Genomic DNA, 26,753 nt, shown 5'->3' with positions numbered 1-26,753 from the left:
ATTGGGTTAGCTGGAGGTTTTTCTCTGGAGTCAGGGATAAATGTGCTTTCATTTCTGGGTTTGCAAAAATGTTGAAGCTGTCAAAAAGGATTCACTAGATGATAAATAAGTATTTTAAAATAGATTAACCATTAACCATATAAATTTTTAACTGAAATAAGCTTTACCGTGACATTCACCCCAGTTCCAACACTGCTTCTAGGTGGAAAGAAACAACAGTGCAAATATATAAAGACAATAGCAAATAGTCATTTGGTAGTACAGAACTTGAGTATTGTTGAGAAAAGAGAAGTTTTTGTCAAAGCTTTTCATCTTGCACTCATCAAGACAATTCGCAAGAATACCAAATCTAAAGGGAACAACAATTTATACGGTATGAGAAGAGACTGCTGATTGGTTGGTAAGTGGACTCTGGCAGAGGTGTTGCCATGGAGAATGCACCAATTGATGGTGACTGAAAGTTAACTGCCAAACATTATTTGAAATTTAAATCAGGCAGCTTGACTCAAGGTATTTCCCCGAGGAATGAACCAACGAATGGTTGTCACTTATTTTGTTTAGCTGAAACAGGCACAATGTGTGTACATGTTCTTTCTGCAAAGAACAGGGCCCTGTATATGCGCCAAACTGCAAGCTTGACTAACAATCTTAAATTGGTTGTCAGCACAATTCTTAGCACTTTGAAGTTTATTTAGCAAATGTTGTCCAATTGCAGAATCACATCTTAAATTGGGTACTGTGTTTTGAGTTTTGCAAGTACAGGCTGGTTGGTTACAGTCTGCCCCTTGCCTGTTGCAAACCGCGGGACATGGTGTTTGATATGATCCCCCAGTCTTTGGGACATACGGTCTACGTACCTAGCATCACAATGGCACTAAAATTCATATATCATTTTACTCATTTGTGTGATAGGTAGAATGTCTATTTGGCTTGACAGCAGCATCCTGTTAGTGACGAATACCACTCATGTTGCTACTGCATAGTAGCTGCTTGAAACAGCTAGCTTCACCTGTTGCTCAAATGTTTGAGATACCTTACCCTTAGGGTAATCTGAAGTAGACTGAGCACTATTCAGGGCCAAATGCGATGGCCTTAGGCCCGTTCATGAGTTTGCACAAGATACAGTGCAAAATGATCTGATCAAGGTAGCCATTATCCCACAGGATGCCTTTGATATGCCCTATTTTGGAGTTTGTTCTTGTGCATGGTTTCAATTTTGGTGTGCCTTCATCCAAATCAAACAGGAAGAGGTATTTACTGAGTTTGAACTCCTCTACTCCCAATTATCCTGGCACAAACCAGTGTCCACTGAAGACACTGAATCCTTGAAAATGCGCCTAGCTAATCTAGTGCACGCATATTGCGGGATTCCGAACGACATGTCTGATTTTCACGTGCAACGCATATGTCTTACAACATTGCGAGGCCTTAAGACCAACCCAGACCTACACGTCAGTAAACCTGACAAAGGAAGAGGAATAGTTATCCTTAACAAGAGTGACTATATTAACAAAATGCACGCCATTTTTAATGACTGGTACAAATTCATATCCATTGGACCAGCTGCTTAATATGACTGGGCAGCCTTGCTCGAAAGTAAGCTAAAAAAAACACTTGCCGGAATTTTGTGAGAGCGATGAGCTACTGCATGATATATATGACAGGGTTCGTCCTCATGGTTTGCTACATCTGTATGGGTTGCCCAAGACACACAAAAGTGATGTCTTTCTATGCCCTATTTTATCTCTGACTGGTTCTCCACAACATGAATTGGCCAAATGGTTGGGCGAATTGTTACAATCAATTTTGACCAAGTTTTCCACATACATGGTGAAAGATTTCTTCACATTTGCGAAGGTCACATAGGACTTACATACAGATAGCAATTCTGTGTCCATGTGCTTATTTAACATTGCTAGCTTATTCACCAATGTTGCACTTAAGAAAACCATAGATATTTGTGCTGCAGCACTACATCATGACAATCTAGACCTGCCACTATTACGTGAATCAATATTCATTTGAACTTATAAACTTGGCAACTTGTGCAGTTGAGTTCAGCTTTAATGACACCATGTATGCCCAAATAGACGGTGCTGCCATGGGCCTCTTCTCTAGGCCCAGGCCTCATAAACATCTTTGTTGGGTTCCATGAGAAACATGCCTTCAATGGAATGACAGCTAAACTCCTACCACTTACATATTTCCGAAATGTGGTTGATATGTTTGCTATATTTAAATCTGTCACTGCATGTAACAATTTCCTTACATGTCTTAATGGGCTCCATCCTGCACTTAAATTCCCCTTTGAAATGGAGCAGTCAAATGAACTCCCCTTCCTTGATATACTAGTAGAAAAATCTGCCGGGAGTTCTCTACCACGGTCAACGGCAAGCCTACTTTCATTGGTCAATATACGCATTGGGATTCTTACAGTTCCACATACTATAGGATTGGTCTTATCAGCAACCTTGTAAATGGGGCTCAAGCCATTTGCTCACCATACAAGCTTGATACTGAAATACAGTGCATTGAAGGCATCCTGCAACACAATGGCTACCCTGATCAGATCATTTCGCGCTATATATCACACAAACTCATGAATGGGCCTAAGGCCATCATTTTTGGCCCTGAAAAGTCCTCAGTCTACCTCAGATTACCCTGGAAGGGCAAGATATCTCAAAAATTTGAGCAATGGGTGAAGCTAGATGTTTCACACTGCTACTATGCAGTGGCAACATGAGATGTGTTCACCACTAACAGGATGCTGCTGTCAAGCCAATAAGATATTCTGCCCATCACTCAAATGAGTAATGTGGTATATGAATTTCAGTGTCAGTGTGATGCTAGGTATGTAGGTCGTGCATCCCAAAGGCTGGCGGATTGTATCAAACACCATCCCTTCCAATGTTCACAATGGGCAATGTACAGGCCGTATCCAACCAGCCCGTGCTTGCACAACTCAAAACCCAGTGTTCAACATTAGACGTGATTCCACGATTGGACAACATTTGCATCTGTGCTAAGAATTACGCTGACAACCAATTTAAAATCATCAGTCAGGCTCAGAGTGTGGCACATTTGCGTGCCCTGGAAGCTATATACATTAATACACAGGACCCTGTTCTTTGCAGACAGAAAGAACATGTACACACATTGCATCTTTTTCAGCTAAACAAAATAAATGACAGCCATTCGCTGGCTCATTCCTCAGGACAATGCCTTGACCAATCAGAGTCAAGCTGTCTGGTTTAAATCTCAAACAATGCTTGGCAGTTAACTGCCAGTCACCATCAACTGGGGCATTCTCCATGGCAGCGCCTTTACCAATCAGAGTCCACTTGCCAACCAATCAGCAGGCTCTTCTCATGTAGCATAGTTCCCTTTACGTTTAGTATTCTTGTAAATTATCCTGATGAGTGCAAGACGAGAATCATCGTCAAAAAATGTCGCTACACAATGGCAAATTTGGTGACACATGCCACAAGTCAGACCATTGTGGTTTCTAATTCTCTAGTGACAAATTCACACCACAATTTTCTGGAAAGGTCACTATAATAGGCTGCAATGAGCTCAGCGGTAGATGAAAAGCAGTGCAGTGAATGCACAATACACAACCTAGGGGCCAGAGCGCGATGCAGAACGCAACAATAGCTTATTTAAAAGGGACACATTTAGGAGAAATGATTCCAATTTGATTACATGGGGATGGGCACAGCATGGGCACAGTGGTAAAAAAAGTAAAAAAAGTGGTATGCTTATGGTGTTCCCCTGAACTGCATGTGATCACCAACCAGATTTCATTATCAGTTACAGATTGTAACTGTTTAGTGCAAACAGCCATTAAACATAAACATAAATGAAAGCAATTAGGAAGGGGGAAATCAGAACATGCTTTACTGGGGCAGCAGGGTATCAAGGTTATGTGTGGGGGCACAAGTTGATCTGTACAAGTGGTCTCAAGATGCTGAGGGCTGAGGAGGCAGTCTTCAGGGCAGATGGAGATGTGAGGGTTTGTGTGAGAGAGTGAGTGGTGATGTCTCTTGAGCTGGCAGTGAGTGAGATGCCAGTGAATATGTGATGGTCTTGAGTGTGTGATTTTAGGGTGATGAGATGGTTGCCTTACACGGGTGGCACACATGAGATCATTCATCCTTTATCTGCATTGGATGGCCAACCTCTCTTGTGCAGCATTGGCACTGATCAGCGCTGCCATCGCCTCCCAAGCTGGAGTGGTAATGTTGCTGCCCACCCTACAGCCAGAGAGGAGGTAGAGCATATCACAGCGTTCAAAAGGTGCTTGGGGGATGTGTTATTAAACCTGGGGTCTGCAATCTTCTTGCCTTTTGGGGCCATGTCTTATTTGCGGCAGTCCTGGGCTGGAAGCACTGAGAGGTGTGCATGCAGCTGGACTTTAAACATGGCGCTCAACACGATGTAGCAGTGATGTGACGGCATAGCGGGCAAGTTGGAGCCTGCCCGCCATCTATACAGCACGTTTCCCAGGAAGGTGTAATTAATGTGGCAAGTTTGGGGCGATACAGCGTGAGAAGCCGCCATTGCGGCCAACACGTAAAACATCATTTTACCTGCCCGCTACTGCACTTAGGGCAAATCCGGGACGATTCCGCCCACTATCTCTCACTCCCACATACATTCTCTCTCACTCCCACACACACATACATACAATCTCCCACACACACACACAGCCAGCCTCTTCCCCAATACCCTCCCCCACCACTCAACTGCTCGAGCCCACAACACTCGCTTCCTGTCCCAGGGCCCACAACACCCGCTTCCTGTCCTCCGGGCCCACAACACTCACTTCCTGTCCCAGGGCCCACAACACTCGCTTCCTGTCCCCGAGCCCACAACATTCACTTCTTGCCCCTGGGCCCACAACACTCGCTTCCTGTCGCCCGGGCCAACAGCACCTGCTTCCTATCCCGGGTCCCACACTCGCTTCTTGTCCCAGGGCCCACAACACCCTCTTCCTGCCCCAGGGCCTACAAAACCTGCTTCCTGTCCCCGGGGCCCACAACACCTGCTTCCTGTCCCCGGGGCCCACAACATCCGCTTCCTGTCCCCAGGGCCCACAACATCCGCTTCCTGTCCCCAGGGCCCACAATACCTGCTTCGTGTCCCCAGGGCCCACAGCACCTGCTTCGTGTCCCCAGGGCCCACAACACCTGCTTCGTGTCCCCAGGGCCCACAACACCCGCTTCGTGTCCCCAGGGCCCACAACACCTGCTTCGTGTCCCCGGGGCCCACAACACCCACTTCCTGTCCCCGGGGCCCACAGCACCTGCTTCGTGTCCCCAGGGCCCACAGCACCTGCTTCCTGTCCCCAGGGCCCATAACACCCGCTTCCTGTCCCCGGGGCCCACAACACCCGCTTCGTGTCCCCGGGACCCACAACACCCGCTTCATGTCCCCGGGGCCCACAACACCCGCTTCCTGTCCTCCGGGCCCACAACACTCACTTCCTGTCCCAGGGCCCACAACACTCGCTTCCTGTCCCCGAGCCCACAACACTCACTTCCTGTCCCCGAGCCCACAACACTCACTTCTTGACCCTGGGCCCACAACACTCGCTTCCTGTCCCAAGGCCCACAACACTTGCTTCCTGCCCCAGGGCCTACAACACTCGCTTCCTGTCGCCGGGGCCGACAGCACCTGCTTCCTGTCCCGGGTCCCACACTCGCTTCTTGTCCCAGGGCCCACAACACCCTCTTCCTGCCCCAGGGCCTACAAAACCTGCTTCCTGTCCCCGGGGCCCACAACACCTGCTTCCTGTCCCCGGGGCCCACAACACCCGCTTTGTGTCCCCAGGGCCCACAGCACCTGCTTCGTGTCCCCAGGGCCCACAACACCCACTTCGTGTCCCCAGGGCCCACAACACCCGCTTCGTGTCCCCAGGGCCCACAACACCCGCTTTCTGTCCCCGGGGCCCACAGCACCTGCTTCATGTCCCCAGGGCCCACAGTACCTGCTTCGTGTCCCCAGGGCCCATAACACCCGCTTCCTATCCCCAGGGCCCACAACACCCGCTTCGTGTCCCCGGGGCCCACAACACCCGCTTCGTGTCCCCGGGGCCCACAACACCCGCTTCGTGTCCCCAGGGCCCACAGCACCTGCTTCGTGTCCCCAGGGCCCACAGCACCTGCTTCGTGTCCCCAGGGCCCGCAGCAACTGCTTCGTGTCCACAGGGCCCACAACACCTGCATCGTGTCCCCAGGGCCCACAACACCTGCTTTGTGTCCCCAGGGCCCACAGCACCTGCTTCGTGTCCCCAGGGCCCACAACACCTGCTTCGTGTCCCCAGGGCCCACAGCACCTGCTTCCTGTCCCCAGGGCCCACAGCACCTGCTTCCTGTCCCCAGGGCCCATAACACCTGCTTCCTGTCCCCAGGGCCCACAGCACCCGCTTCCTATCCCCGGGGCCCACAACACCCGCTTCGTGTCCCCGGGGCCCACAACACCCGCTTCGTGTCCCCGGGGCCCACAACACCCGCTTCGTGTCCCCGGGGCCCACAACACCCGCTTCGTGTCCCCAGGGCCCACAACACCTGCTTCGTGTCCCCAGGGCCCACAGCACCTGCTTCCTGTCCCCAGGGCCCACAGCACCTGCTTCCTGTCCCCAGGACCCACAACACCTGCTTCTTGTCCCCAGGGCCCACAACACCTGCTTCGTGTCCCCAGGGCCCACAGCACCTGCTTCGTGTCCCCAGGGCCCACAACATCTGCTTCATGTCCCCAGGGCCCACAACATCTGCTTCATGTCCCCAGGGCCCACAGCACCTGCTTCGTGTCCCTAGGGCCCACAACACCTGCTTCGTGTCCCCAGGGCCCACAGCACCTGCTTCGTGTCCCCAGGGCTCACAGCACCCGCTTCCTGTCCCCGGGGCCCACAACACTCGCTTCCTGTCGCCGGGGCCCACAACACCCGCTTCGTGTCCCAGGGCCCATAACACCCGCTTTCTGTCCCCGGGGCCCACAGCACCTGATTCCTGTCCCCGGGGCCCACAACACCTGCTTCCTGTCCCCGGGGCCCACAGCACCTGCTTCGTGTCCCCAGGGCCCACAGCACCTGCTTCGTGTCCCCAGGGCCCACAGCACCTGCTTCCTGTCCCCAGGGCCCACAGCACCTGCTTCGTGTCCCCAGGGCCCACAGCACCTGCTTCCTGTCCCCAGGGCCCACAGCACCTGCTTCCTGTCCCCAGGGCCCATAACACCTGCTTCCTGTCCCCAGGGCCCACAGCACCCGCTTCCTATCCCCGGGGCCCACAACACCCGCTTCGTGTCCCCGGGGCCCACAACACCCGCTTCGTGTCCCCGGGGCCCACAACACCCGCTTCGTGTCCCCGGGGCCCACAACACCCGCTTCGTGTCCCCAGGGCCCACAACACCTGCTTCGTGTCCCCAGGGCCCACAGCACCTGCTTCATGTCCCCAGGGCCCACAGCACCTGCTTCCTGTCCCCAGGACCCACAACACCTGCTTCTTGTCCCCAGGGCCCACAACACCTGCTTCGTGTCCCCAGGGCCCACAGCACCTGCTTCGTGTCCCCAGGGCCCACAACATCTGCTTCATGTCCCCAGGGCCCACAACATCTGCTTCATGTCCCCAGGGCCCACAGCACCTGCTTCGTGTCCCTAGGGCCCACAACACCTGCTTCGTGTCCCCAGGGCCCACAGCACCTGCTTCGTGTCCCCAGGGCTCACAGCACCCGCTTCCTGTCCCCGGGGCCCACAACACTCGCTTCCTGTCGCCGGGGCCCACAACACCCGCTTCGTGTCCCAGGGCCCATAACACCCGCTTTCTGTCCCCGGGGCCCACAGCACCTGATTCCTGTCCCCGGGGCCCACAACACCTGCTTCCTGTCCCCGGGGCCCACAGCACCTGCTTCGTGTCCCCAGGGCCCACAGCACCTGCTTCGTGTCCCCAGGGCCCACAGCACCTGCTTCCTGTCCCCAGGGCCCACAGCACCTGCTTCGTGTCCCCAGGGCCCACAGCACCTGCTTCCTGTCCCCAGGGCCCACAGCACCTGCTTCCTGTCCCCAGGGCCCATAACACCTGCTTCCTGTCCCCAGGGCCCACAGCACCCGCTTCCTATCCCCGGGGCCCACAACACCCGCTTCGTGTCCCCGGGGCCCACAACACCCGCTTCGTGTCCCCGGGGCCCACAACACCCGCTTCGTGTCCCCGGGGCCCACAACACCCGCTTCGTGTCCCCAGGGCCCACAACACCTGCTTCGTGTCCCCAGGGCCCACAACACCTGCTTCATGTCCCCAGGGCCCACAGCACCTGCTTCCTGTCCCCAGGACCCACAACACCTGCTTCTTGTCCCCAGGGCCCACAACACCTGCTTCGTGTCCCCAGGGCCCACAGCACCTGCTTCGTGTCCCCAGGGCCCACAACATCTGCTTCATGTCCCCAGGGCCCACAACATCTGCTTCATGTCCCCAGGGCCCACAGCACCTGCTTCGTGTCCCCAGGGCCCACAACACCTGCTTCGTGTCCCCAGGGCCCACAGCACCTGCTTCGTGTCCCCAGGGCTCACAGCACCCGCTTCCTGTCCCCGGGGCCCACAACACTCGCTTCCTGTCACCGGAGCCCACAACACCCGCTTCGTGTCCCAGGGCCCATAACACCCGCTTTCTGTCCCCGGGGCCCACAGCACCTGATTCCTGTCCCCGGGGCCCACAACACCTGCTTCCTGTCCCCGGGGCCCACAGCACCTGCTTCGTGTCCCCAGGGCCCACAGCACCTGCTTCGTGTCCCCAGGGCCCACAGCACCTGCTTCCTGTCCCCAGGGCCCACAGCACCTGCTTCGTGTCCCCAGGGCCCACAACACCTGCTTCGTGTCCCCAGGGCCCACAGCACCTGCTTCCTCTCCTCCCCTCCCCTCCCACCCTGCCTGAAAAAAAACTTTTTCTCCCCAGCAAACTCATCGTCGCTGATGTTTGCGGCTCCTCCAATCACAGGTTGTTTCTCTCATTAGTGAGCCTATCAGGAGCAAACATGGGAGAGGAACGCCTGTGATTGGAGCAGTAGCCTCCTACAGAATCTTCCACTCCAACTTACCCATCTGACCGGCATTTTGAAAACTGGCTCCGGGAGCCGTATAAATGGACTTTGCAGGCCACATCTGGCCTGCGGGCCACCTGTTGGGCAAGCCTGATCTAGATGTACAGGAAAGGATTTTCTTAAGACCTGACATCTGGTTCTTACAAATTAATGAAAAGCTGGAATCAGATTCAACACTCACACTCAGAACGTGGAAAGGCAAGTTACAGTCAGGCCTCATGACATCACACAAAGGCCCCTTTTTCTCTTTATTCAGGAGGCCCCTAGGCTTGTTTCTGCTGTGCTTGTTTCTGCTGTGCTTGTTGGATCATTCCCCAGTTGGTTTCAAAGGCTACTCAAAGGAACAATGCAACCGCCCAGTCATCACAGACATAGTTCTGTCGAAGGGTCATGAGGACTCGAAACGTCAACTCTTTTCTTCTCCGCCGATGCTGCCAGACCTGCTGAGTTTTTCCAGGTAATTCTGTTTTTGTTTTGGATTTCCAGCATCCGCAGTTTTTTTGTTTTTATTTTGGCTCATTAACTGTTCATCCCAGACATAATCACTGTAAACCACAGAATAAACACATTGTCTGTCTGTATATGATTGACTCCAATTGTGCTGATAGGCCAGTGATAATAGGTGTCATTATAAATATGTTTATGCTTGATTGCTTAAAGGTTGCAAAATACAGTGCATGTACTTCACAGTACATCGCAGGGTCGCTGTCATTATGTATAAATGTTTCAATTTAGGAAAAGTCATCCAAAAATATGTTATTTTCATCCTGTCACAAGTGTTTCGAAAGGAGATTGCACCGTGCTGTTTGTGATTAAAACATTTTTCAAATATTTTGTCCTAAGGTTCTATTCCCCTTTGAAAATGGCATAACAAGGTAAATTTTTAAAAATACTTGCTGATAAAATCAGACCTTAAAGCATTCAGCATATGTAGCAAAATCGGTTTAAAAATGTGCCAAGCATTGTGACCTGGCCTGAATGGTTCAGTACAATATCATATCATACATTTATCCACCAAACCCGCAGAGGAACACATAATGAAGCCGTTTTATGCTCTTATGTTCTTTTCCTTAATGATAAAAGTAAGAAATAGGAACAGGTGTAAGCCACGTGGCCCCTCTAGCCTGCTCCACCAGACAGGATGACAATGGTTGATCTTATATGCCTTAACTCCATTTTATTGCCCATTCCCCATATTCCTTGATTCCCTGAGTGATCAAAATCAGTCTTGAATGTATTCAGTGATGGAGCATTCTGCAAACTTCTGGAGTGGAGAATACCAAAGGTTCACAATCCACTGAGTGAAGAAATTTCTCCTCTTCTCAGTCCTAAATGATCGGCCCCTTGTCCTGAGACAGTGTCCTCATGTTCTAGATCCCCCAGCCAAGGGAAACACCCTCTCAGTGTCTACCCCATCAAGCCCCTACAGGATCTTGTATGTTTCAATGAGATTACCTCTCATTCGTCTAAACCCCAGAGAACATAGGCTCAATTTATCCAGCCTCATCATAGGACAACCCTCTTGTCCCAGGGACCAATTTAGTAAACCTTTGCTGTGCTGCCTCAATGCAAATATGTCCTTCCTTAGATATGGAGACCAAAACTGTATACAGTATTCCAGGTATGGTCTCACCTAAGCCCTGTACAATTATAGCAAGACTTCCTTATTCTTGTACTCCAATCCCCAATATTTCTTGTGGTATATTTTTTATACATCATCCATGGAATCTTATCTCAGTACAAGTTAGTAATTTCAGTACAGGAAACTGGAAGGAAGAAATTATGAACACTTTCGAATAACGTGATGATTATAGGATAAATATGAGATTATAAACAACATGGTGTATATGCATTTGTCTTCAATGTAGCATTGAGTGCTTAATTCTGATCTGTTCCCTCTAAGCAATTTGCTGTGCTGGACATGTTATTAACAAAACACATTCCAGGTGCTTCAACACTGATTCAGCTTTCAACATCTAGACTGGGTTGATTCTCCCCAGTGGCTTGTGACCAATGTTGGGGTAAGTAGACAGAAATGTTGTTTATGCAGTTCCATGTTTTGTAAAACATGTCTGGAACTGCAGCCCAGATACCTAATGTCTATGCCATTAACACTATCATCACACAAAAAATAAACGAGAAAATAAGAACTGGGAGGCAGCATAAATATTTTACAATTGTTGTCAAGCCTCTGGGTTATTGTGGTATATATTAGCTTACCGCTACGTGAGTTGCTAAATGATAACCCACACCTATTGAAAACAACATTTATATTCAGCATGGCAATATTGGCAATGGCAGTTACCAAGGAAAGCATATGCGCACCATACCACCACTCCGTGTCTAATACTGGGTCTCCACTTTTGTACAGCTAAAGTAATATAATTTCAACACTGATCAGGAATTGAACCTGGGACCTTCTTGGTCCAGAGTGGGCAGTGGAATTACTAAGTCAATCATTACAAGAGCCCCTTCTTTTATGAGCATTCATTTACAAGCAAATCCTAAAATGACTTATAGCATGAATTGTAGATTTAGGAAAAACTCTTTTATAAGTTAGGAAATCGTAAATGATGTCGAGCAATTTAAATACCTAACACCTTAGAGGGCCTCTTTCTCCCACAAAGAAATCACCCTGTATGTAGCATTCATTCGTTGTAGCTTTGGTTCAGAAACAAAGACACATCATTCGTATGCCAAGATTTGCAATTGTTCATAACCTCAACTAGTTGCACTCCCATTATCCTTAATTATGTGGCAAGAATTTTTGTGCAGGTCATCACTATAGCCGGAGTCGCATCTTTGCATTGGGAGATCAGTAGCAGTTGGCGATGCAGAAATTTATTTTAAAAAACTTTAGTGTAGATCTTAACTCCTAGGTAGAAAACAGAGGTTGGGGTAGAGCATAGCTCGCAGCCCTGAAGTCTCCACGGACCACCTGGCCAGTTTCACCATCCCATAAACCAGTTGCCCACCCAAAAGTGGTGTGAGGGGACAGGAAGTAAAGATGAGGAATCCTGGGGGCCAGCCACCAACACTAAGGTAAAGTGGAGGGTGGGAATGAATATTGTATAGTCCCACAGGTAAGAAATGGGGCTACAGCTACATTGGTCATTCCAGCCAGTTGGTGACTAAAATTGCCTCAGGTATCCTAACTAGATCATTGGTCTCTGATTAGTGTATGTTCATAAGGTGTTCGTCTGTGTCAAGCAGTGACCTCAATCACTGACATAAAAAGACCATAGGTCAGCATCAGGCAAGAAAAAGAGATACTTGATTTTAACTCCCCTTCTACCTGCCTTCTTTCAGACAAAGGGAATAAAAATCCCCCATTTCATTTAAAACAAAACAGACATATTCCTGAAGTTAATTTGGGCACTCTTGATTATTCACCATTTTCTGTTATGTACCCGCAAGTCTTCCCATTATGGTGGATGATTCGGTTTCCATTAATTTTTTTCCCCCTTATCTTACATTTCCTCATTCCTTTGTCAGTCAGATGGCCTGTAAGACTCCCTTGATTCCTTATTTGAAATCGAAGTTTTATGATCCACCAAACTTTTATAATGTGGACAACCGCTGATTTGTTGTAACTCTGCTGCCAAGTATATTTATTGTTAAGAACTTATGCTTCACAGACCTGAAATGTTTCTACCCAAATATCATCAATTTAAGTAAATTGAAAATGACAACAGCAAATTCAAGTCCACTGTGAATTTCATATAAAAAGACAATTGTAATGAACAGCTACAAAGTTCAGACCTAGGGACTCTCTGAAAATGTTCAAAATATTGTTACAGAAATAATTAATGTCACTAGCATGTTTTTGATATCGTTAAACTATCTTTGGTTTACCTAAAGGACAAGAATTTAAATTTTTTTAATTTATTCATTTACGGGATATGGACATTGCTGGCAAGTCCAGTGTTTATCATCCATTCCTATTTTACGTTAACCATCTTCTTGAAATGCTGATTAAAGTACTCCCATAATTTAACTTTGACATTACATCTTGTTTAATACTCTGAAGAATAAAGCTAATCCAGCAGGAAATGTCTACTGAAAATGCTTATTACCAATGCAGAACTGCTAAAGAGGGTTCAATCCAAACATCAGATTCGCTTTTCACTGTAACTGCTACTCATGTTCATTCGAATTTTCTTAAATATCCACTCCTGATATCAAAAAAAACACACACACAGTATGACACAATTGGCAAAAAGGAAAGAATAACCTTTTCTTGCCACTTTTTCTGCTGCCCTCTTCTGAGTTCATGGACTTCCAGCTGGGATATTGGCACATGGTACCATGAGCAATTTTCTACCCTGTCCAAAAGGTGATAGCTTTAACAAGGATTATTGCCAAGCTACTGATCCAATACTCACCCAACACATGAATAGTTCCAGCAAGAGGGTCAACTAAGGATGGGTCTGATCACAAGTCCATCAGGCATGGTCAGCACGTAACGTCCTTGAGGCCCTGCGGGAAAAGGAGATGGTGGATCCTGTGGGATGGTTCCCCAGGCAGACTGTCAAAGTCATTTGGCAGAATGCCTCATTGCCAGAACTTTCCAACAAGCGCCAAGGTGTAGCTTAGCTGGTGTTCAGAAAGGCCCTCCCCGTCAGATTCTTCCTACACACCAGGAGTCTCACCCCCTCTGCACATTGCCCTCGAGGTGGCCGTGGTGGGGAAGAGACCGTTGTTCACCTCCTTGCGGAATGTGTCTTTGCAAAGAAGGTCTGGAGAGAGATGCAGTGGTTTTTGTCGAGGTTCATCCCAAGCATTTCTGTGACACAGGACTCTGTGCTCTATGGGCTGTTCCCAGGGACACACACCGAGACAAACATCAACTGCAGCTGGAGGATCATCAACTCGGTGAAAGACGCTCTTTGGTCTGCCCAAAACTTGTTGGTCTTCCAGTGCAAACAGTTGTCCCCGACCGAGTGTTGCAGACTGGCACATTCTAAGGTCCAGGACTACGTACTGAGGGACGCACTAAAGCTTGGGACAGCTGCCGCAAAGGCGCAATGGGGAAAGGTCGCTGTCGAAGACCTTTCTGCCATTGTGCACCAAGGGGCTGGGAATTGTATAGACCTCTCGGGGCGTATGGCTCACAATGAATGTATGTACTGAATACTAAGTGTATTATAATTGTATTGAAGCACCTCAGAGTGCAACATGATGAATGTCGATAACTCCAATACCATTGCACTGTCTGACTGCCTGTAATGACCATATTGAAATGACTGTAATATTCATTGATTGTGTTGAAGCACCTCATGATCCATATGGAAAAGCTGGAATCTGATTGCACTTTTTGTGATGGCCATTCAGAAATGTTTTGTAATGTTCTTTCAGATATTTTACGAATAAAGTATATTTTTCCAAAAAAAAATTAAGAATGGGTCTGGCCAAGCTGCCGCGGAACCATAAGCCCAGATGACGTAGGAGCAGAAGTAGGCCATTCAGCCTACGAGTCTGCTTCACTATTCAATGAGATCATGGCTGATCTGATAATCCTCAACTCCGCTTTCCTGCCTTTTCCCCATAACCCTTGATTCCCTTACAGATTAAAAATCTGTCCATCTCAGCCTTGAATATACTTAACGACCCAGACTCGGCAGCCCTCTGCGGTAAAGAATTCCACAGATTGACTACCCTCTGAGAGATGAAATTCCTTCTCATCTCTGTTTTAAGTGGGTGCCCCCTTACTCTGAGATTATGTCCTCTGGTCCTAGACTCTCCCACAAGGGGAAACAACCTCTCAGCATCTACGCTGTAAAGCCCCTAAGAATCTTTTCTGTTTCAATAAGGGCGCCTCTCATTCTTCTAAACTCCAATGAATACAGGCCCAACCTACTCAATCCCTCTTCAAAAGAAAATCCCTCCATACCCGGGATCAACCTAGTGAGCCTTCTCTGGGTTGCCTCTAATGCCAATGTATCTTTCCTTAGATAAGGGGACAAAACTGTTCACAGTATTCTAGGAGTGGTCTAACTAGTGCCTTGTATAGCTTTAGCAAGACTTCCCTATTTTTATACTCCATTCCCTTTGAAATAAAGGCCAACATTCCATTTGCCTTCCCTATTACCTGCTGAACTTGTAAGCTAGCTTTTTGTGATTCATGCATGAGGACCCCCAAATCCCTGTGCAGCAGCTTTCTGCAGTCTTTCTCCATTTAAATAATATTCAGCTCCTCTATTCTTCCTGCCAAAGTGCATAACCTCGCAATTTCCCACATTATATTCCATCTGCCACGTTTTTGCCACTCACTTAACCTGTCTATATCCCTCTGTAGACTCTTTGTGTCATCCTCACCACTTGCCTTCCCACCTATTTTTGTGTCATCTGCAAACTTGGCGATAGTACATTCACTTCCCTCATCTAATTTATTAAAATATATTGTAAATAATTGTGGCCCCAGCACTGATCCCTGTGGCATGCCACTAGTTACAGGCTGCCATCCTGAAAATGCCTCCCATATCCCAACTCTCTGTCTTCTATTAGTTAGTCAGTCCTCCATCCATGCTAATATACTATCCTCAACACCATGGTGCTCCAAGTAGTTGGACCGTGCCCTACCACCTGCCCCTCATGGAAAAATTTATGCAGAGAAATACTTTTGACCACAAGTCCATCAGGCAGTGACTTGCACATAACGTCCTAGAGGTCCAGCGGGAAAAGGAGATGGGGGATACTGTTGGATGGTTCCCTGAGCAAACTGTCAAAGTTATTTGGCAGAATGTCCCATCACCAGAACATTCCAACAAGCACTAAGACGTAGCTTGGCTGGTGGTGAGAAAGGCCCTTGAGGTGGCGGTGGTGGGGAAGAGACCGTTGTTCACCTCCTTGTGGAATGTGTCTTTGCAAAGAAGGTCCGGAGAGAGATGCAGTGGTTTCTGTCAAGGTTCGTCCCGAGCACTTCTGTGACACAGGAATCTGTGCTCTACGGGCTGTTCCCAGGGACATACACCGAGACAAACATCAACTGCTGCTGGAGGATTATCAACTCGGTGAAAGACGCTCTTTGGTCTGCCCAAAACTTGTTGGTCTTCCAGTGCAAAGAGTTGTCCCCGACTGAATGTTGCAGACTGGCACATTCCAAGGTCCAGGAATAAGCACTGAGGGACACACTAAAGCTTGGGGCAGCCGCCGCAAAGATGCAATGGGGAAAGGTCGCTGTCTAAGACCTTTCTGCCATAGTGCACTGAAGGGCTGGGAGTTGTATAGACCCCTCGGGCTGTATGGCTGACATTGAATGTATGCAGTTAATACTACATGTATCATAATTGTATTGAAGCACCTCAGAGTCAACATGATCTATGTAAATAATTTAAACATGTTGAAATGTCTGTAATGTTCATTAATTGTATTTAAGCACCTCATCATCTATGTGGAAAACTTGAATGATGTGGTGGGCATAACGGAGACATGGCTGCAAGGAGATCAGGACTGGGAGCAAAATATCCAAGGATATACATCCTATCGAAAAGATAGGCAGATTGGCAGAGGGGGTGGGGGTGTACTATAAAAGAAGATTGCAAGAGTTTTTTTGGATATATAAAGGGTAAGAGAGAGGCAAAAGTGGACATTGGGCTGCTGGAAAATGACGCTGGAGAAGTAGTAAGAAATGAAATTAAATCGATAGCAAGAAATGACTTAGGGTCAGATTATGTATAATCTATGTGGGTAGAGTTGAGGAACTGCAAAGGAAGAAAAACCAGAATGGGAGTTATGTACAGGCCTCCGAGCAATAGTCAGGATGTGGGGACAAGATACACCAGGAGATAGAAAAGGCGTGTAAGAAAGGCAAGGTTACAGTGATCGTGGGAGATTTCAATATGCAGGTAGACTGGGAAAGTCAGGTTGGTAGTGGATCCCAAGAAAAGGAATTTGTGGAATGTCCACAAGATGGCTTTTTGGAGCAGCTTGTGGTGGAGCCCACTAGGGAACAGGCAATTCTAGATTTAGTGATGTGTAATGAGGCAGATTTGGTAAGGGAGCTCAAGGTGAAGGAACCCTTAGGAGGAAGTGACCATAATATGATAGAATTTACCCTGCAGTTTGAGAGGAAAAAGCTAGAATCAGATGTAACGGTATTCCAGTTGAATAAAGGCAACTACAGAGGCATGAGGGAGGAGCTGACCAGAATTGACTGGGAGATGAGCCTAGCAGGAATGACAGTGGAACATCAATGGCAGGAGTTTCTGGGAGTAATTTGGGCGACACAGCAAAAATTCATCCCTAGGAAGAAGAAGCATACTAAAGGGAGGACGAGGCAACCATGGCTGACAAGGGAAGTCAAGGACAGCATAAAAGCTAAAGAGAAAGCATACAAAGCGGCAAAGAGCAGTGGGAAACCAAGGGATTGGGAAGCCTACAAAGACCAACAGAGGAAAACCAAAAAAGAAATAAGGAGGGAGAAGATTAAATATGAGGGCAAACTAGCCAGTAATATAAAAGAAGGTTGCAAGAGATTTTTTGGATATATAAAGGGTAAGAGAGAGGCAAAAGTGGACATTGGGCCGCTGGAAAATGACGCTGGAGAAGTAGTAGTGGGGAACAAAGAAATGGCGGAGCAAATGAATAGGTACTTTGCGTCAGTCTTCACGGTGGAAGACACGAGTAACATCCTCAAAGTTCAAGAGAGTCGGGGGCAGAGGTGAGTATGGTGGCCATTACCAAGGAGAAGGTGCTAGGAAAACTGAAAGGTCTGAAGGTGGATAAATGACCTGGACCAGATGGATTACACCCCAGAGTTCTGAAGGAGATAGCTGAAGAGATAGTGGAGGCGTTAGTGGCGATCTTTCAGGAATCACTGGAGTCAGGGAGGGTCCCAGAGGACTGGAAAATCGCTAATGTAACCCCCCTGTTTAAGAAGGGAGTGAGGCAAAAGACAAGAAGTTACAGGCCGATTAGCCTGACCTCGGTCGTTGCTAAGATTTTAGAGTCCATTATTAAGGATGAGATTTCAGAATACTTGGAAGTGCATGGTAAAATAGAGCAAAGTCAGCCTGGTTTCATCAAGGGGAAGTCATGTCTGACAAATCTGTTAGAATTCTTTGAGGAGGTAACGAGTAGGTTAGACAAAGGAGAGCCAATGGATGTTATCTACTTGGACCTCCAGAAGGCCTTTGACAAGGTGCCGCACAGGAGGCTGCTCAGTAAGATAAGAGCCCATGGTGTTAGAGGCAAGGTACTAGCATGGATACAAGATTGGGTGTCTGGCAGGAGGCAGAGAGTGGGGATAAGGGGGTCCTTCTCAGGATGGCAGCCGGTGACTAGCGGAGTTCCGCAGGTGTCAGTGTTGGGACCACAACTTTTTGATTTATACGTTAATGATCTAGATGAAGGAACTGAGGGCATCCTGGCTAAGTTTGCAGAAGATACAAAGATAGGTGGGGGGAAAGGTTGTATTGAGGAGATGGGAGGCTGCAGAAGGATTTGGACAGGTTAGGAGAATGGGCAAAGAAGTGGCAGATGGAATACAGCGTGGGAAGTGTGAGGTCATGCACTTTGGTAGGAAGAATACAGGCATAGACTATTTTCTAAATGGGGAGAGAATTCAGAAATCTGGAGTGCAAAGGGACTTGGGAGTCCTAGTCCAGGATTCTCTTAAGGTTAACTTGCAGGTTGAGTCAGTAGTTAGGGAGGCAAATGCAATGTTGGCATTTATTTCGAGAGGACTAGAATATAAAAGCAGGGATGTGCTGCTCAGGCTTTATAAGGCTTTGGTCAGACCACATTTAGCATATTGTGAGCAATTTTGGGCCCCGTATCTCAGGAAGGATGTTCTGGCCCTGGAGAGGGTCCAGAAGAAGTTCACGAGAACGATCGCAGGAATGAAAGGCTTAACATATGAGGAACGTTTGAGGACTCTGGGTCTATACTCGATGGAGTTTAGAAGGATGAGGGGGGATCTGATTGAAACTTACAGAACACTGAAAGGCCTGGATAGTGTGGACATGGGGAAGATGTTTCCATTAGTAGGAGAGACTGGGACCTGAGGGCACAGCCTCAGAGTAAAGGGAAGACCTTTTAGAACAGAGATGAGGAGAAACATCTTTAGCCAGAGAGTGGACTTCTCTATGGAATTCATTGCCACAGAAGGCTGCGGAGGCCAGGTCATTGAGTGTATTTAAGACCGCGATAGATAGGTTCTTGATTGGTAAGGGGAATCAAAGGTTATGGGGAAAAGACAAGAGAATGGGGTTGAGAAACTTATCAGCCATGATTGAATGGCAGAGCAGAATCAATGGGCCGAATAGCTTAATTTCTGCTCCTATGTCTTATGGTCTTATGAATATGATTGCACTTTTTGTGATAGCCATATAGAAATGTTTTGCAATGTTCTTTCAGATATTTTATGAACAAACTATATTTTTCCAAAAAAAGCACTAAAGAACTCAAGACACAAAGATTGGAGAACCAAGAAATCCCTCTTTGAGCCCCTTACGCATTGCTGAGAAGCAATCAAGGAGATCATCAAGAGGTTTTTCATCCTCAAAGGTGTTCAGAAGGGCTAGAAAGGGACAGAGGGAAATGTCTTAACTCCAAAAAGGCCTGGGGAAATCTGCTTTAGCTGCAGAAGATGAGGATCAATGTCAAGGAGGAACTCCAAGGAGTGAAGAGCCAGCAAGCCTCACTCTTTGCCTCGCAGACCTCCAAGGTCAACTTGCATTCCAGGGTCTGCTCCATGGAGCAGGATGAGACCTGCTTGCATTTCTTCTTCAAAATGTACACAGAGGAAAAAGATGGCTCAGTAAGGTCTTTGTAGTCCAACATTTTGAGGATCAGCAAATCCTTTTATGTCAGATTGTATGACGTGAAGCCTACAGACAGCACAACCTCCCAGTCCTTCCTGTCCTCTATCATGGACGTCTTAGATTGACAGTACATGGACAACCTACTAACTCTGAATGAACAGACTGAGGCCTTCAAGTCTTTCGAGAAGAGTAAATCTTGCAGAAGCAGTAGCTTACCAGCTGAGTTTTATTCAGCTCTGTGAGACTGGATCAGCCCAGACCTGCTGGAAGTGTACAACAGAAGTGTATGTCAGAATCCATAAGGAAAGGCATCACGACCCTCATCGACAACCAGAAGGGGGGAAAGGGAGGGAATTAGAAATTGGCAACATATTTCACTGTTGAATGTGGACTATAAACTTCTATCCAAAGCCATCGCCAATTGGGTCAAGTCTACTCTGGAGCTGCTGATCCATCCTGACCAGGCCTGCAGGTAGATCTCTGACAGCCTCGTGCTACTCAGGGATACCATTGCCTATGGATGGGACAGGGGTGTGAATACCTGCTTCATCAGTCTGGACCAGGAGAAGGTCTTTGACAGAGTATCGCACACCTACATGATGAATGTGCTTTCCAAAATGGGGTTTGGGGAAGGAATCCGTCATTGGATCCAATTGCTCTGCACAAACCTCTGTAGCACAGTTTCAATCAATGAGTAGGAATTGGAAAGCTTTCCAATCAAATATGGGGTCAGACAGAGCTGTTCTCTCCCCCCGTCCTGCCCGTGTGTTGTATAGAACCCTTTTCTGAGTCCATCAGGAAGGATTTGGACATGAGAGGAGTGATGATTCTGGGCAGTGGAGGCACTTGGGTCAAAGCCTCCCTGTACATGCACGATGTCACGGTTTTCTGCTCAGATCCACTGTCAGTGCGCAGATTGATGAACATCTGCTACCAGTTCAAACTTGTCTCAGGAGCCGAGGTAAATCATAGCAAGAGGCGGGCCATGTTCTTTAGGAACTCAGCCGACCAATTCTTCGTCCCCTTCATCATCAAGTCAGATGGCCTAAAAGTGCTGAGTATATGGTTCGGAGGGACCGAGGCATGTGCTAGAAACTGAAAGGAGCAAGTAGCTATGGTCAAAGAAAAAATGGACATGTGGGAGTTATGCTGCCTCGCCATTGCAGACCCGGTCATCAAGCGTGAGGCACTCTTGATGTCGCTGTACATGGCGCAGGTCTAGCCCATTTCTCACTCCTGCGCTGTGGCGATCACCTGGATCACTTTCTGCTTCAGCTGGAAGTCAAAAATGAACCTTGTTTGCAGAGATATCATGCACCAACCTCTAGATAAAAGGGGATAAAACGTGCCCAACATCGCCCTCACCTTTGTGTGTGCCTGCATCAAGCTGTGCGTAGACCCTTGGCACACAAACACCATCACTACGTGCTGAGGTTCTACCTGTCCCTGATGTTGTGAAGGGTGGGTCTGGCCACATGCCGTGGAATGCTCCAAGTAGTTGGTTCCACCTGTCCCTCATGGAAATGATTATGAAGAGAAACAACTTTGACCACAAATCCATCAGGCCGTGGTCTGTATATAATGTATTCAAGGCCCTGCAGGAAAAGGAGATGGTGGATCCTGTCGGATGGTTCCCTGAGCAGACTGTCAAAGTCATTTGGCAGAATGCCTCATCGCCAGAACTTTCCAACAAGCACCAAGATGTAGCTTGGCTGGTGGTGAGAAAGGCCCTCCCCGTCAGATCCTTCCAACATGCCTGGAGTCTCACCCAGTCCACACATTGCCCTCGAGGTGGCTGTGGTGGGGAAGAGACCATTGTTCACCTCCTTGTAGAATGTTCCTTTGAAAAGAAGGTCTGGAGAGAGATGCAGTGGTTTTTGCCGAGGTTCATCCCAAGCAGCTCTGTGACACAGGACTCTGCTCTATGGGCTGTTCCCAAGGACACACACCAAGACAAACATCAACAGCAGCTGGAAGATCATCAACTCAGTGAAAGACACTCTTTGGTCTGCCCGAAATGTGTTAGTCTTCCAGTGCAAAGAGTTGTTCTTGACCGAGTGTTGCAGAGCGGCACATTCCAAAGTCCAGGACCACGTGCTGAGGGACGCACCAAAGCTTGGGGCAGTTGCTGCAAAGGAGGAATGGGGAAAGATCGCTGTCTAAGGCCTTTCAGCCATAGTGCACTGAGGGGCTGGAAATTATGTAGATCCCTCGGACTGTATAACTCACATTGAATGTATATAATAAATATGACGTGTACCACAATTGTATTGAAGCACCTCAGAGTCAACATGATCTGTGTAGATAATTTTGAATATCATTGTACTTTCTGTGATGGCCATTTTGAAATGCTTTGTAATATTCTTTTAGATATGTTATGAAGAAAGTATATTTTTGCAAAACAAAATGATTAGTGATCAAGAGGCGATTAGTTAATCAGTAAGGAAAAGTGAATGAAATTGAAAAGTTGGGATATATTTAAATGATTAGTTCTCAGGATCATTTTCTCTGATTCCTTTACTTCTCTTTATGATAATACATGGTTTATGTTTGGTACCTCACCCAATTGATCCAGAAAATGAGTATCAGGAGATTATTTGATTATGAGAAGTAGGGGTATCAATTCTATTCTTGATCCTCTCTACATTACATACCACACTAGATAGGAAACAGGGACAGGAATCCCTGAATGGCTGATTAGTTCAGGGCATTAAGACCAATTGCAACAGTTCCACCAAGATCCCCAACTGAAACCAGCAATGCGCCCATTTTACAAAGGATCAAGTATGAGTTTGTTCTGCAACTTGGACTAGTGCCAGACTGACAAGGTTACAGCATCGATTATATCAGCAGCTCTCCCCACAATGCCTACAGTGTAACCAAGGCATATTATACAATTGATAACAGAGATAATAGACCGACCATTCTGCAGCAGTGTATAATTTGAACAATGCACATCCGATGGTCACGGATCAGGTATTTTTAAAAAATAACAGGTGCTTTTGAGACTCTTGTTTTGATCTAAACCTATTCCATGTGAATGGCTGACACCAAGCATCTCAGGTCAGAAATCCCGGTATAGCTTCCCTTTGAAGCTGCAATCAGAGTTTCTGTCATCTTTAACCAGTCACAACGCTCTTGAAGATAAATTAACTCATTTTGACAAATACCCAGGTTGACTTATTTGTAATCATGCACTTCTTTTTCTATTCATTTTTGAATCTATATGAACAAGCATTATTTTAGTGTGGGCCTTAAACCTTGTGAAATCTGTGCAATGTTCATGAACTATGTACTAGTAGCTTATTGCACCTCAAGGCAATTAGCCAAAGCTCTATAATGCATCAATGCTTCAGAATCCAACTAGCACAACATTACACATGTTCAACAGCTGCATGGCTGCATGATCTCATTTGTAAAGGTGCTTTTCACAGTTGATTCCCATTCTCTGAAGTAGGCAGATGCTAAATAAGCAGTTTTCTTTTGCAACCTGCCTTGTGACTTAAAATTTGGAGAATGAAATGGCTGTACTTTTCTGCTCTGATTTCTCATTTTTAAGATCATTGCAAACAGATTGAGGAGCTATAGCAATAGCGGCTTTCAAGAAGTCGCTGTCTTTATTGTTTACCCTCCTGCAGTCGCATAAGAACGGCAATGGCCTAAGGATGTCAATCCATCTGCTCAAATGCCACCCCCTGAATTAAAAGCTGCTGTGGTGTTGGCAAACCAGCTGGGCCAGGCTACCTCAGCAGCAGCCAAGCACCACCAGTGTGCAACCAGGCACTCACGGGCTAGAGCATTCATAAGTCACCAGCCAAGAGTAGTTCAAGGTCTGAATACGAGGAACAGTAGCTTCACATTGGGTCTGCTGAGGCCACAAGGAGACACCTCATTGGAATAACAGAGTTTTTAAGCTTCTATAAAGAAACATACTATAGATTTTCATCATTTGGATGAGAAATAAATTGAAGCCAATTAATATCCGCTGTTAAACTAAACACCTTTACAACATTGTCAGTATGGCATTGACATAGAAGTTATCCAGAAGGCCTGAATGTTTGTTTTTCAAGATGAAGAGAGTGGTGAAGGATATAACTGGGATTGTTAATCAGATGAACTCTCTCTAAGTTATCAGGACAGAGAGATGAGAAGGCCACCAGAATCGCTGAGCAATGAGCTGATCTCGCGTATCTCTTGCTGCAAGGCATTGAGGTGGTACTCATTCTTTTGCTGCTTCTTCTTCCTTCTGGCCTACCCTATCTGATGTTGATCGCTGTTGGTGTTCCTCCTCTTCCCCCAAATGCAGGCTTCTCTGTATGCTGAGGTTGTGCAGGATGCAGCACACCACTACAATGCAGGAGAATCTCTCTGAGGTATATTGTAGGGTGCTCCCAGACCTGTCCAAATACATGAGCTTCTTCAGCATCTTCCTGGTGAGCCCAATAATAATCCAGGAAGTCTCCTGACTTTGATTATATCTATGTTACTCTGGATTGCAGAAAGGTGGCTTGAGCTAATTCAGATATATCCAAGAAAGTGACTCCCGACCTGTACACCCAGTGTGTTAGATAGAGGGTCCAAAGAGCATTCTCCCTTACCTGCTATCTTGCTGCTGCTACTGTTCCTCCTGCTGTTTCTCTATCCAAAAAACTTGCACCCATGATAAGCAGATAGAGCTTACTGAGGTTGATAAGGCAATATAAGTGAAAAAAAAAGCATCCCAACATGTCTAACAATCCAAATAGAGAAATATGTTGTGATCCAATTAGCTACAGGTGAATATTACTTTAAATACTCTATCAGTGTCTCTGAGATACTGTTTACTGACTGGTCCAGCACTGGGAAGGACTTGTTCATTTTTAGGTTTAAATTGCATTGGGGCCCTAATTATAGGATCCAAATTTATATACGTTCAGGTGGCCTCCACCTGCCTATGATGGGTAGGTGCCTTCCAAAAGGTGTGCACTTCAAATGGCAGCACTTCAGAGACACTGAAGTAAGTAAGCGACTGCTATTTTAACCACATGGTCATCCCATTCCCATTGATCAGGCAGAGTTAAGATCGGAACTCAGGTTTCTACTCCACACAATTTCATTAATAATTGGGAGAGCAACATAAGAACATAAGAAATAGGAGCAGGAGTAGGCCATTCTGCCCCTCAATCCTGCCCTGCCATTCAATAAGATCATGGCTGATCTGCCCAGGCCTCAATTCCTCTTTCATGCTAGCTCCCCACAGCCCTCAACTCCCTCATATTTCAAAAATCTATCTGCCTCCTGTTTAAATACTTTCAGTGATCTAGCCTCCACAGCTCTCTGGGGTAGAGAATTCCAGACATTCACTACCCTCTGAGAGAAGAAATTCCTTTGTGTCTCAGTTTTAAATGAGTATCCCCTTATTCTGTAACTATGTCCGAGATTCGGGATTCCCCCACGAGTGAAAACATCTTCTCAACATCTACCCTGTCAAGCCCCCTCAGAATCTTGTACATTTCAATAAGATTACGCTTCATTCTTCTAAATGCTAATGAATAAAGGCCTAACCTGTTTAGCTGTTCTTGATAAGTCAACCCCTTCGTCCCAGGAATCAGCTTAGTGAATCTCTTTTGAACTGTCTTAATGCCAGTATATCATTTCTTAAATACGAGGACCAAAACTGTGCACAGTACTCCAGGTGTGGCCTCTCCAACACCCTGTACAGTTGTAACAAGACTTCCCTGTTTTTAAACTCCAACCTCCTAGCAAAACAGGCCAAAATTCCACTTGCCTTCTTAATTATTTGCTGCACCTGCATGCTAACATTTTGTGTTTCATGCACAAGAACACCCAGATCTCTCTGTGCTGCAATTTTTTGGAGTCTCTCTCCATTTAAATAATAGTTTGCCTTTTGATTCTCCCTACTGAAGTGCATGACATGCCTGCTTCTGTTTTATATTAACAAATTCATTTCATTCCCAAGCTCCTTTGTCCAGACTTTTCTATTTTGTTTCCTTGTATTTTAACTCCTCCAGTTCCCAGGAATTAAAATAAAAATCCAGGTAGCTCCCAGCATTGCAGTACGGCCCTACCTTAAGATTTTCAAGCAGTAAAAAGAGCCGTCACAATTTATAATCTACCTATCAGTCATAAAATGTAATGAATTCATGCACAGGTTGAATATATTATTAAACCAGTTCTGTGCAAAATAGATTGCAGTAACATTTCTATTTTCTTTTGTAAATTGATCATTCACAACTCACTATGATCTTGAAGTGCTTCAACCACTGAAAATTAAGTGTAGAAACTTACCTACATATCTTCTACCATTCCAAACGTAGGTGCTGGACACATAGGATGAAATAAAAATAAAGCTAGTCAGTGCCAGTGAGAAACATGTATTCATCTTCAACTCAGAACTTCAATCTGTGCAGCAAGTTAACTGTGGACGTTTATTGCAGAAGAAGAAAGGTACACTATAAAGGTGCTTGCCCGGTGAACTTATATTGCCTTTCTGCCTGACTAATTCTGACACATCCAAGAATCCCCTGCAAGAAAATAGCGATCCAAAGTCTCCCAACGTGATTCAGACATGAACAAGAGACAAGCCCTCAGTAATCAGACATGCTCTGCCTCATCATTCAGGACTGAACTCAGCTCTTGCAAAATATCAAGCCCCACCCTGCCCTACCTTGCCTACCATTTCTGGAACCATGCCAAGCATTTGGAAGATACCAATTCAGAAAAAGGTAAAGTACTCCCAATGTTATCAGAGCCATTCCACTTTATATTATTATCCTTGGTAAAATAAATATTCAAGGCCTTTTACTCTTCATAAATGAAAAACAATGACAATATATTGGTGTAACCTTGTAGTAACTTACTACCTATCAGTACACATGAGCTTTTAAGGGAAAAAAC

General features: G+C 46.8%; 1 protein-coding gene across 1 annotated transcript in view; it reads right to left on the bottom strand.

Moving 5' to 3' along the window:
- LOC121289448 (laminin subunit gamma-1-like) overlaps positions 1–26,472 on the bottom strand; it is an 87,816-nt gene extending 61,344 nt beyond the window's left edge. The window contains exon 1 of the mRNA XM_041208946.1: positions 26,145–26,472. Coding sequence (XP_041064880.1) covers positions 26,145–26,238 — 94 coding nt within the window. The 5' untranslated portion in view covers positions 26,239–26,472. The remainder of the gene's footprint in view (positions 1–26,144) is intronic.
- Positions 26,473–26,753: the final 281 nt, after the last annotated feature.

This window comes from Carcharodon carcharias, chromosome 16 (genome assembly GCF_017639515.1).
Source record: "Carcharodon carcharias isolate sCarCar2 chromosome 16, sCarCar2.pri, whole genome shotgun sequence".
Classification (NCBI taxonomy): domain Eukaryota; kingdom Metazoa; phylum Chordata; class Chondrichthyes; order Lamniformes; family Lamnidae; genus Carcharodon; species Carcharodon carcharias.
The sequence above is the reverse complement of the archived record's forward strand: the minus strand, read 5'-3'. Positions and strand labels throughout refer to the sequence as shown.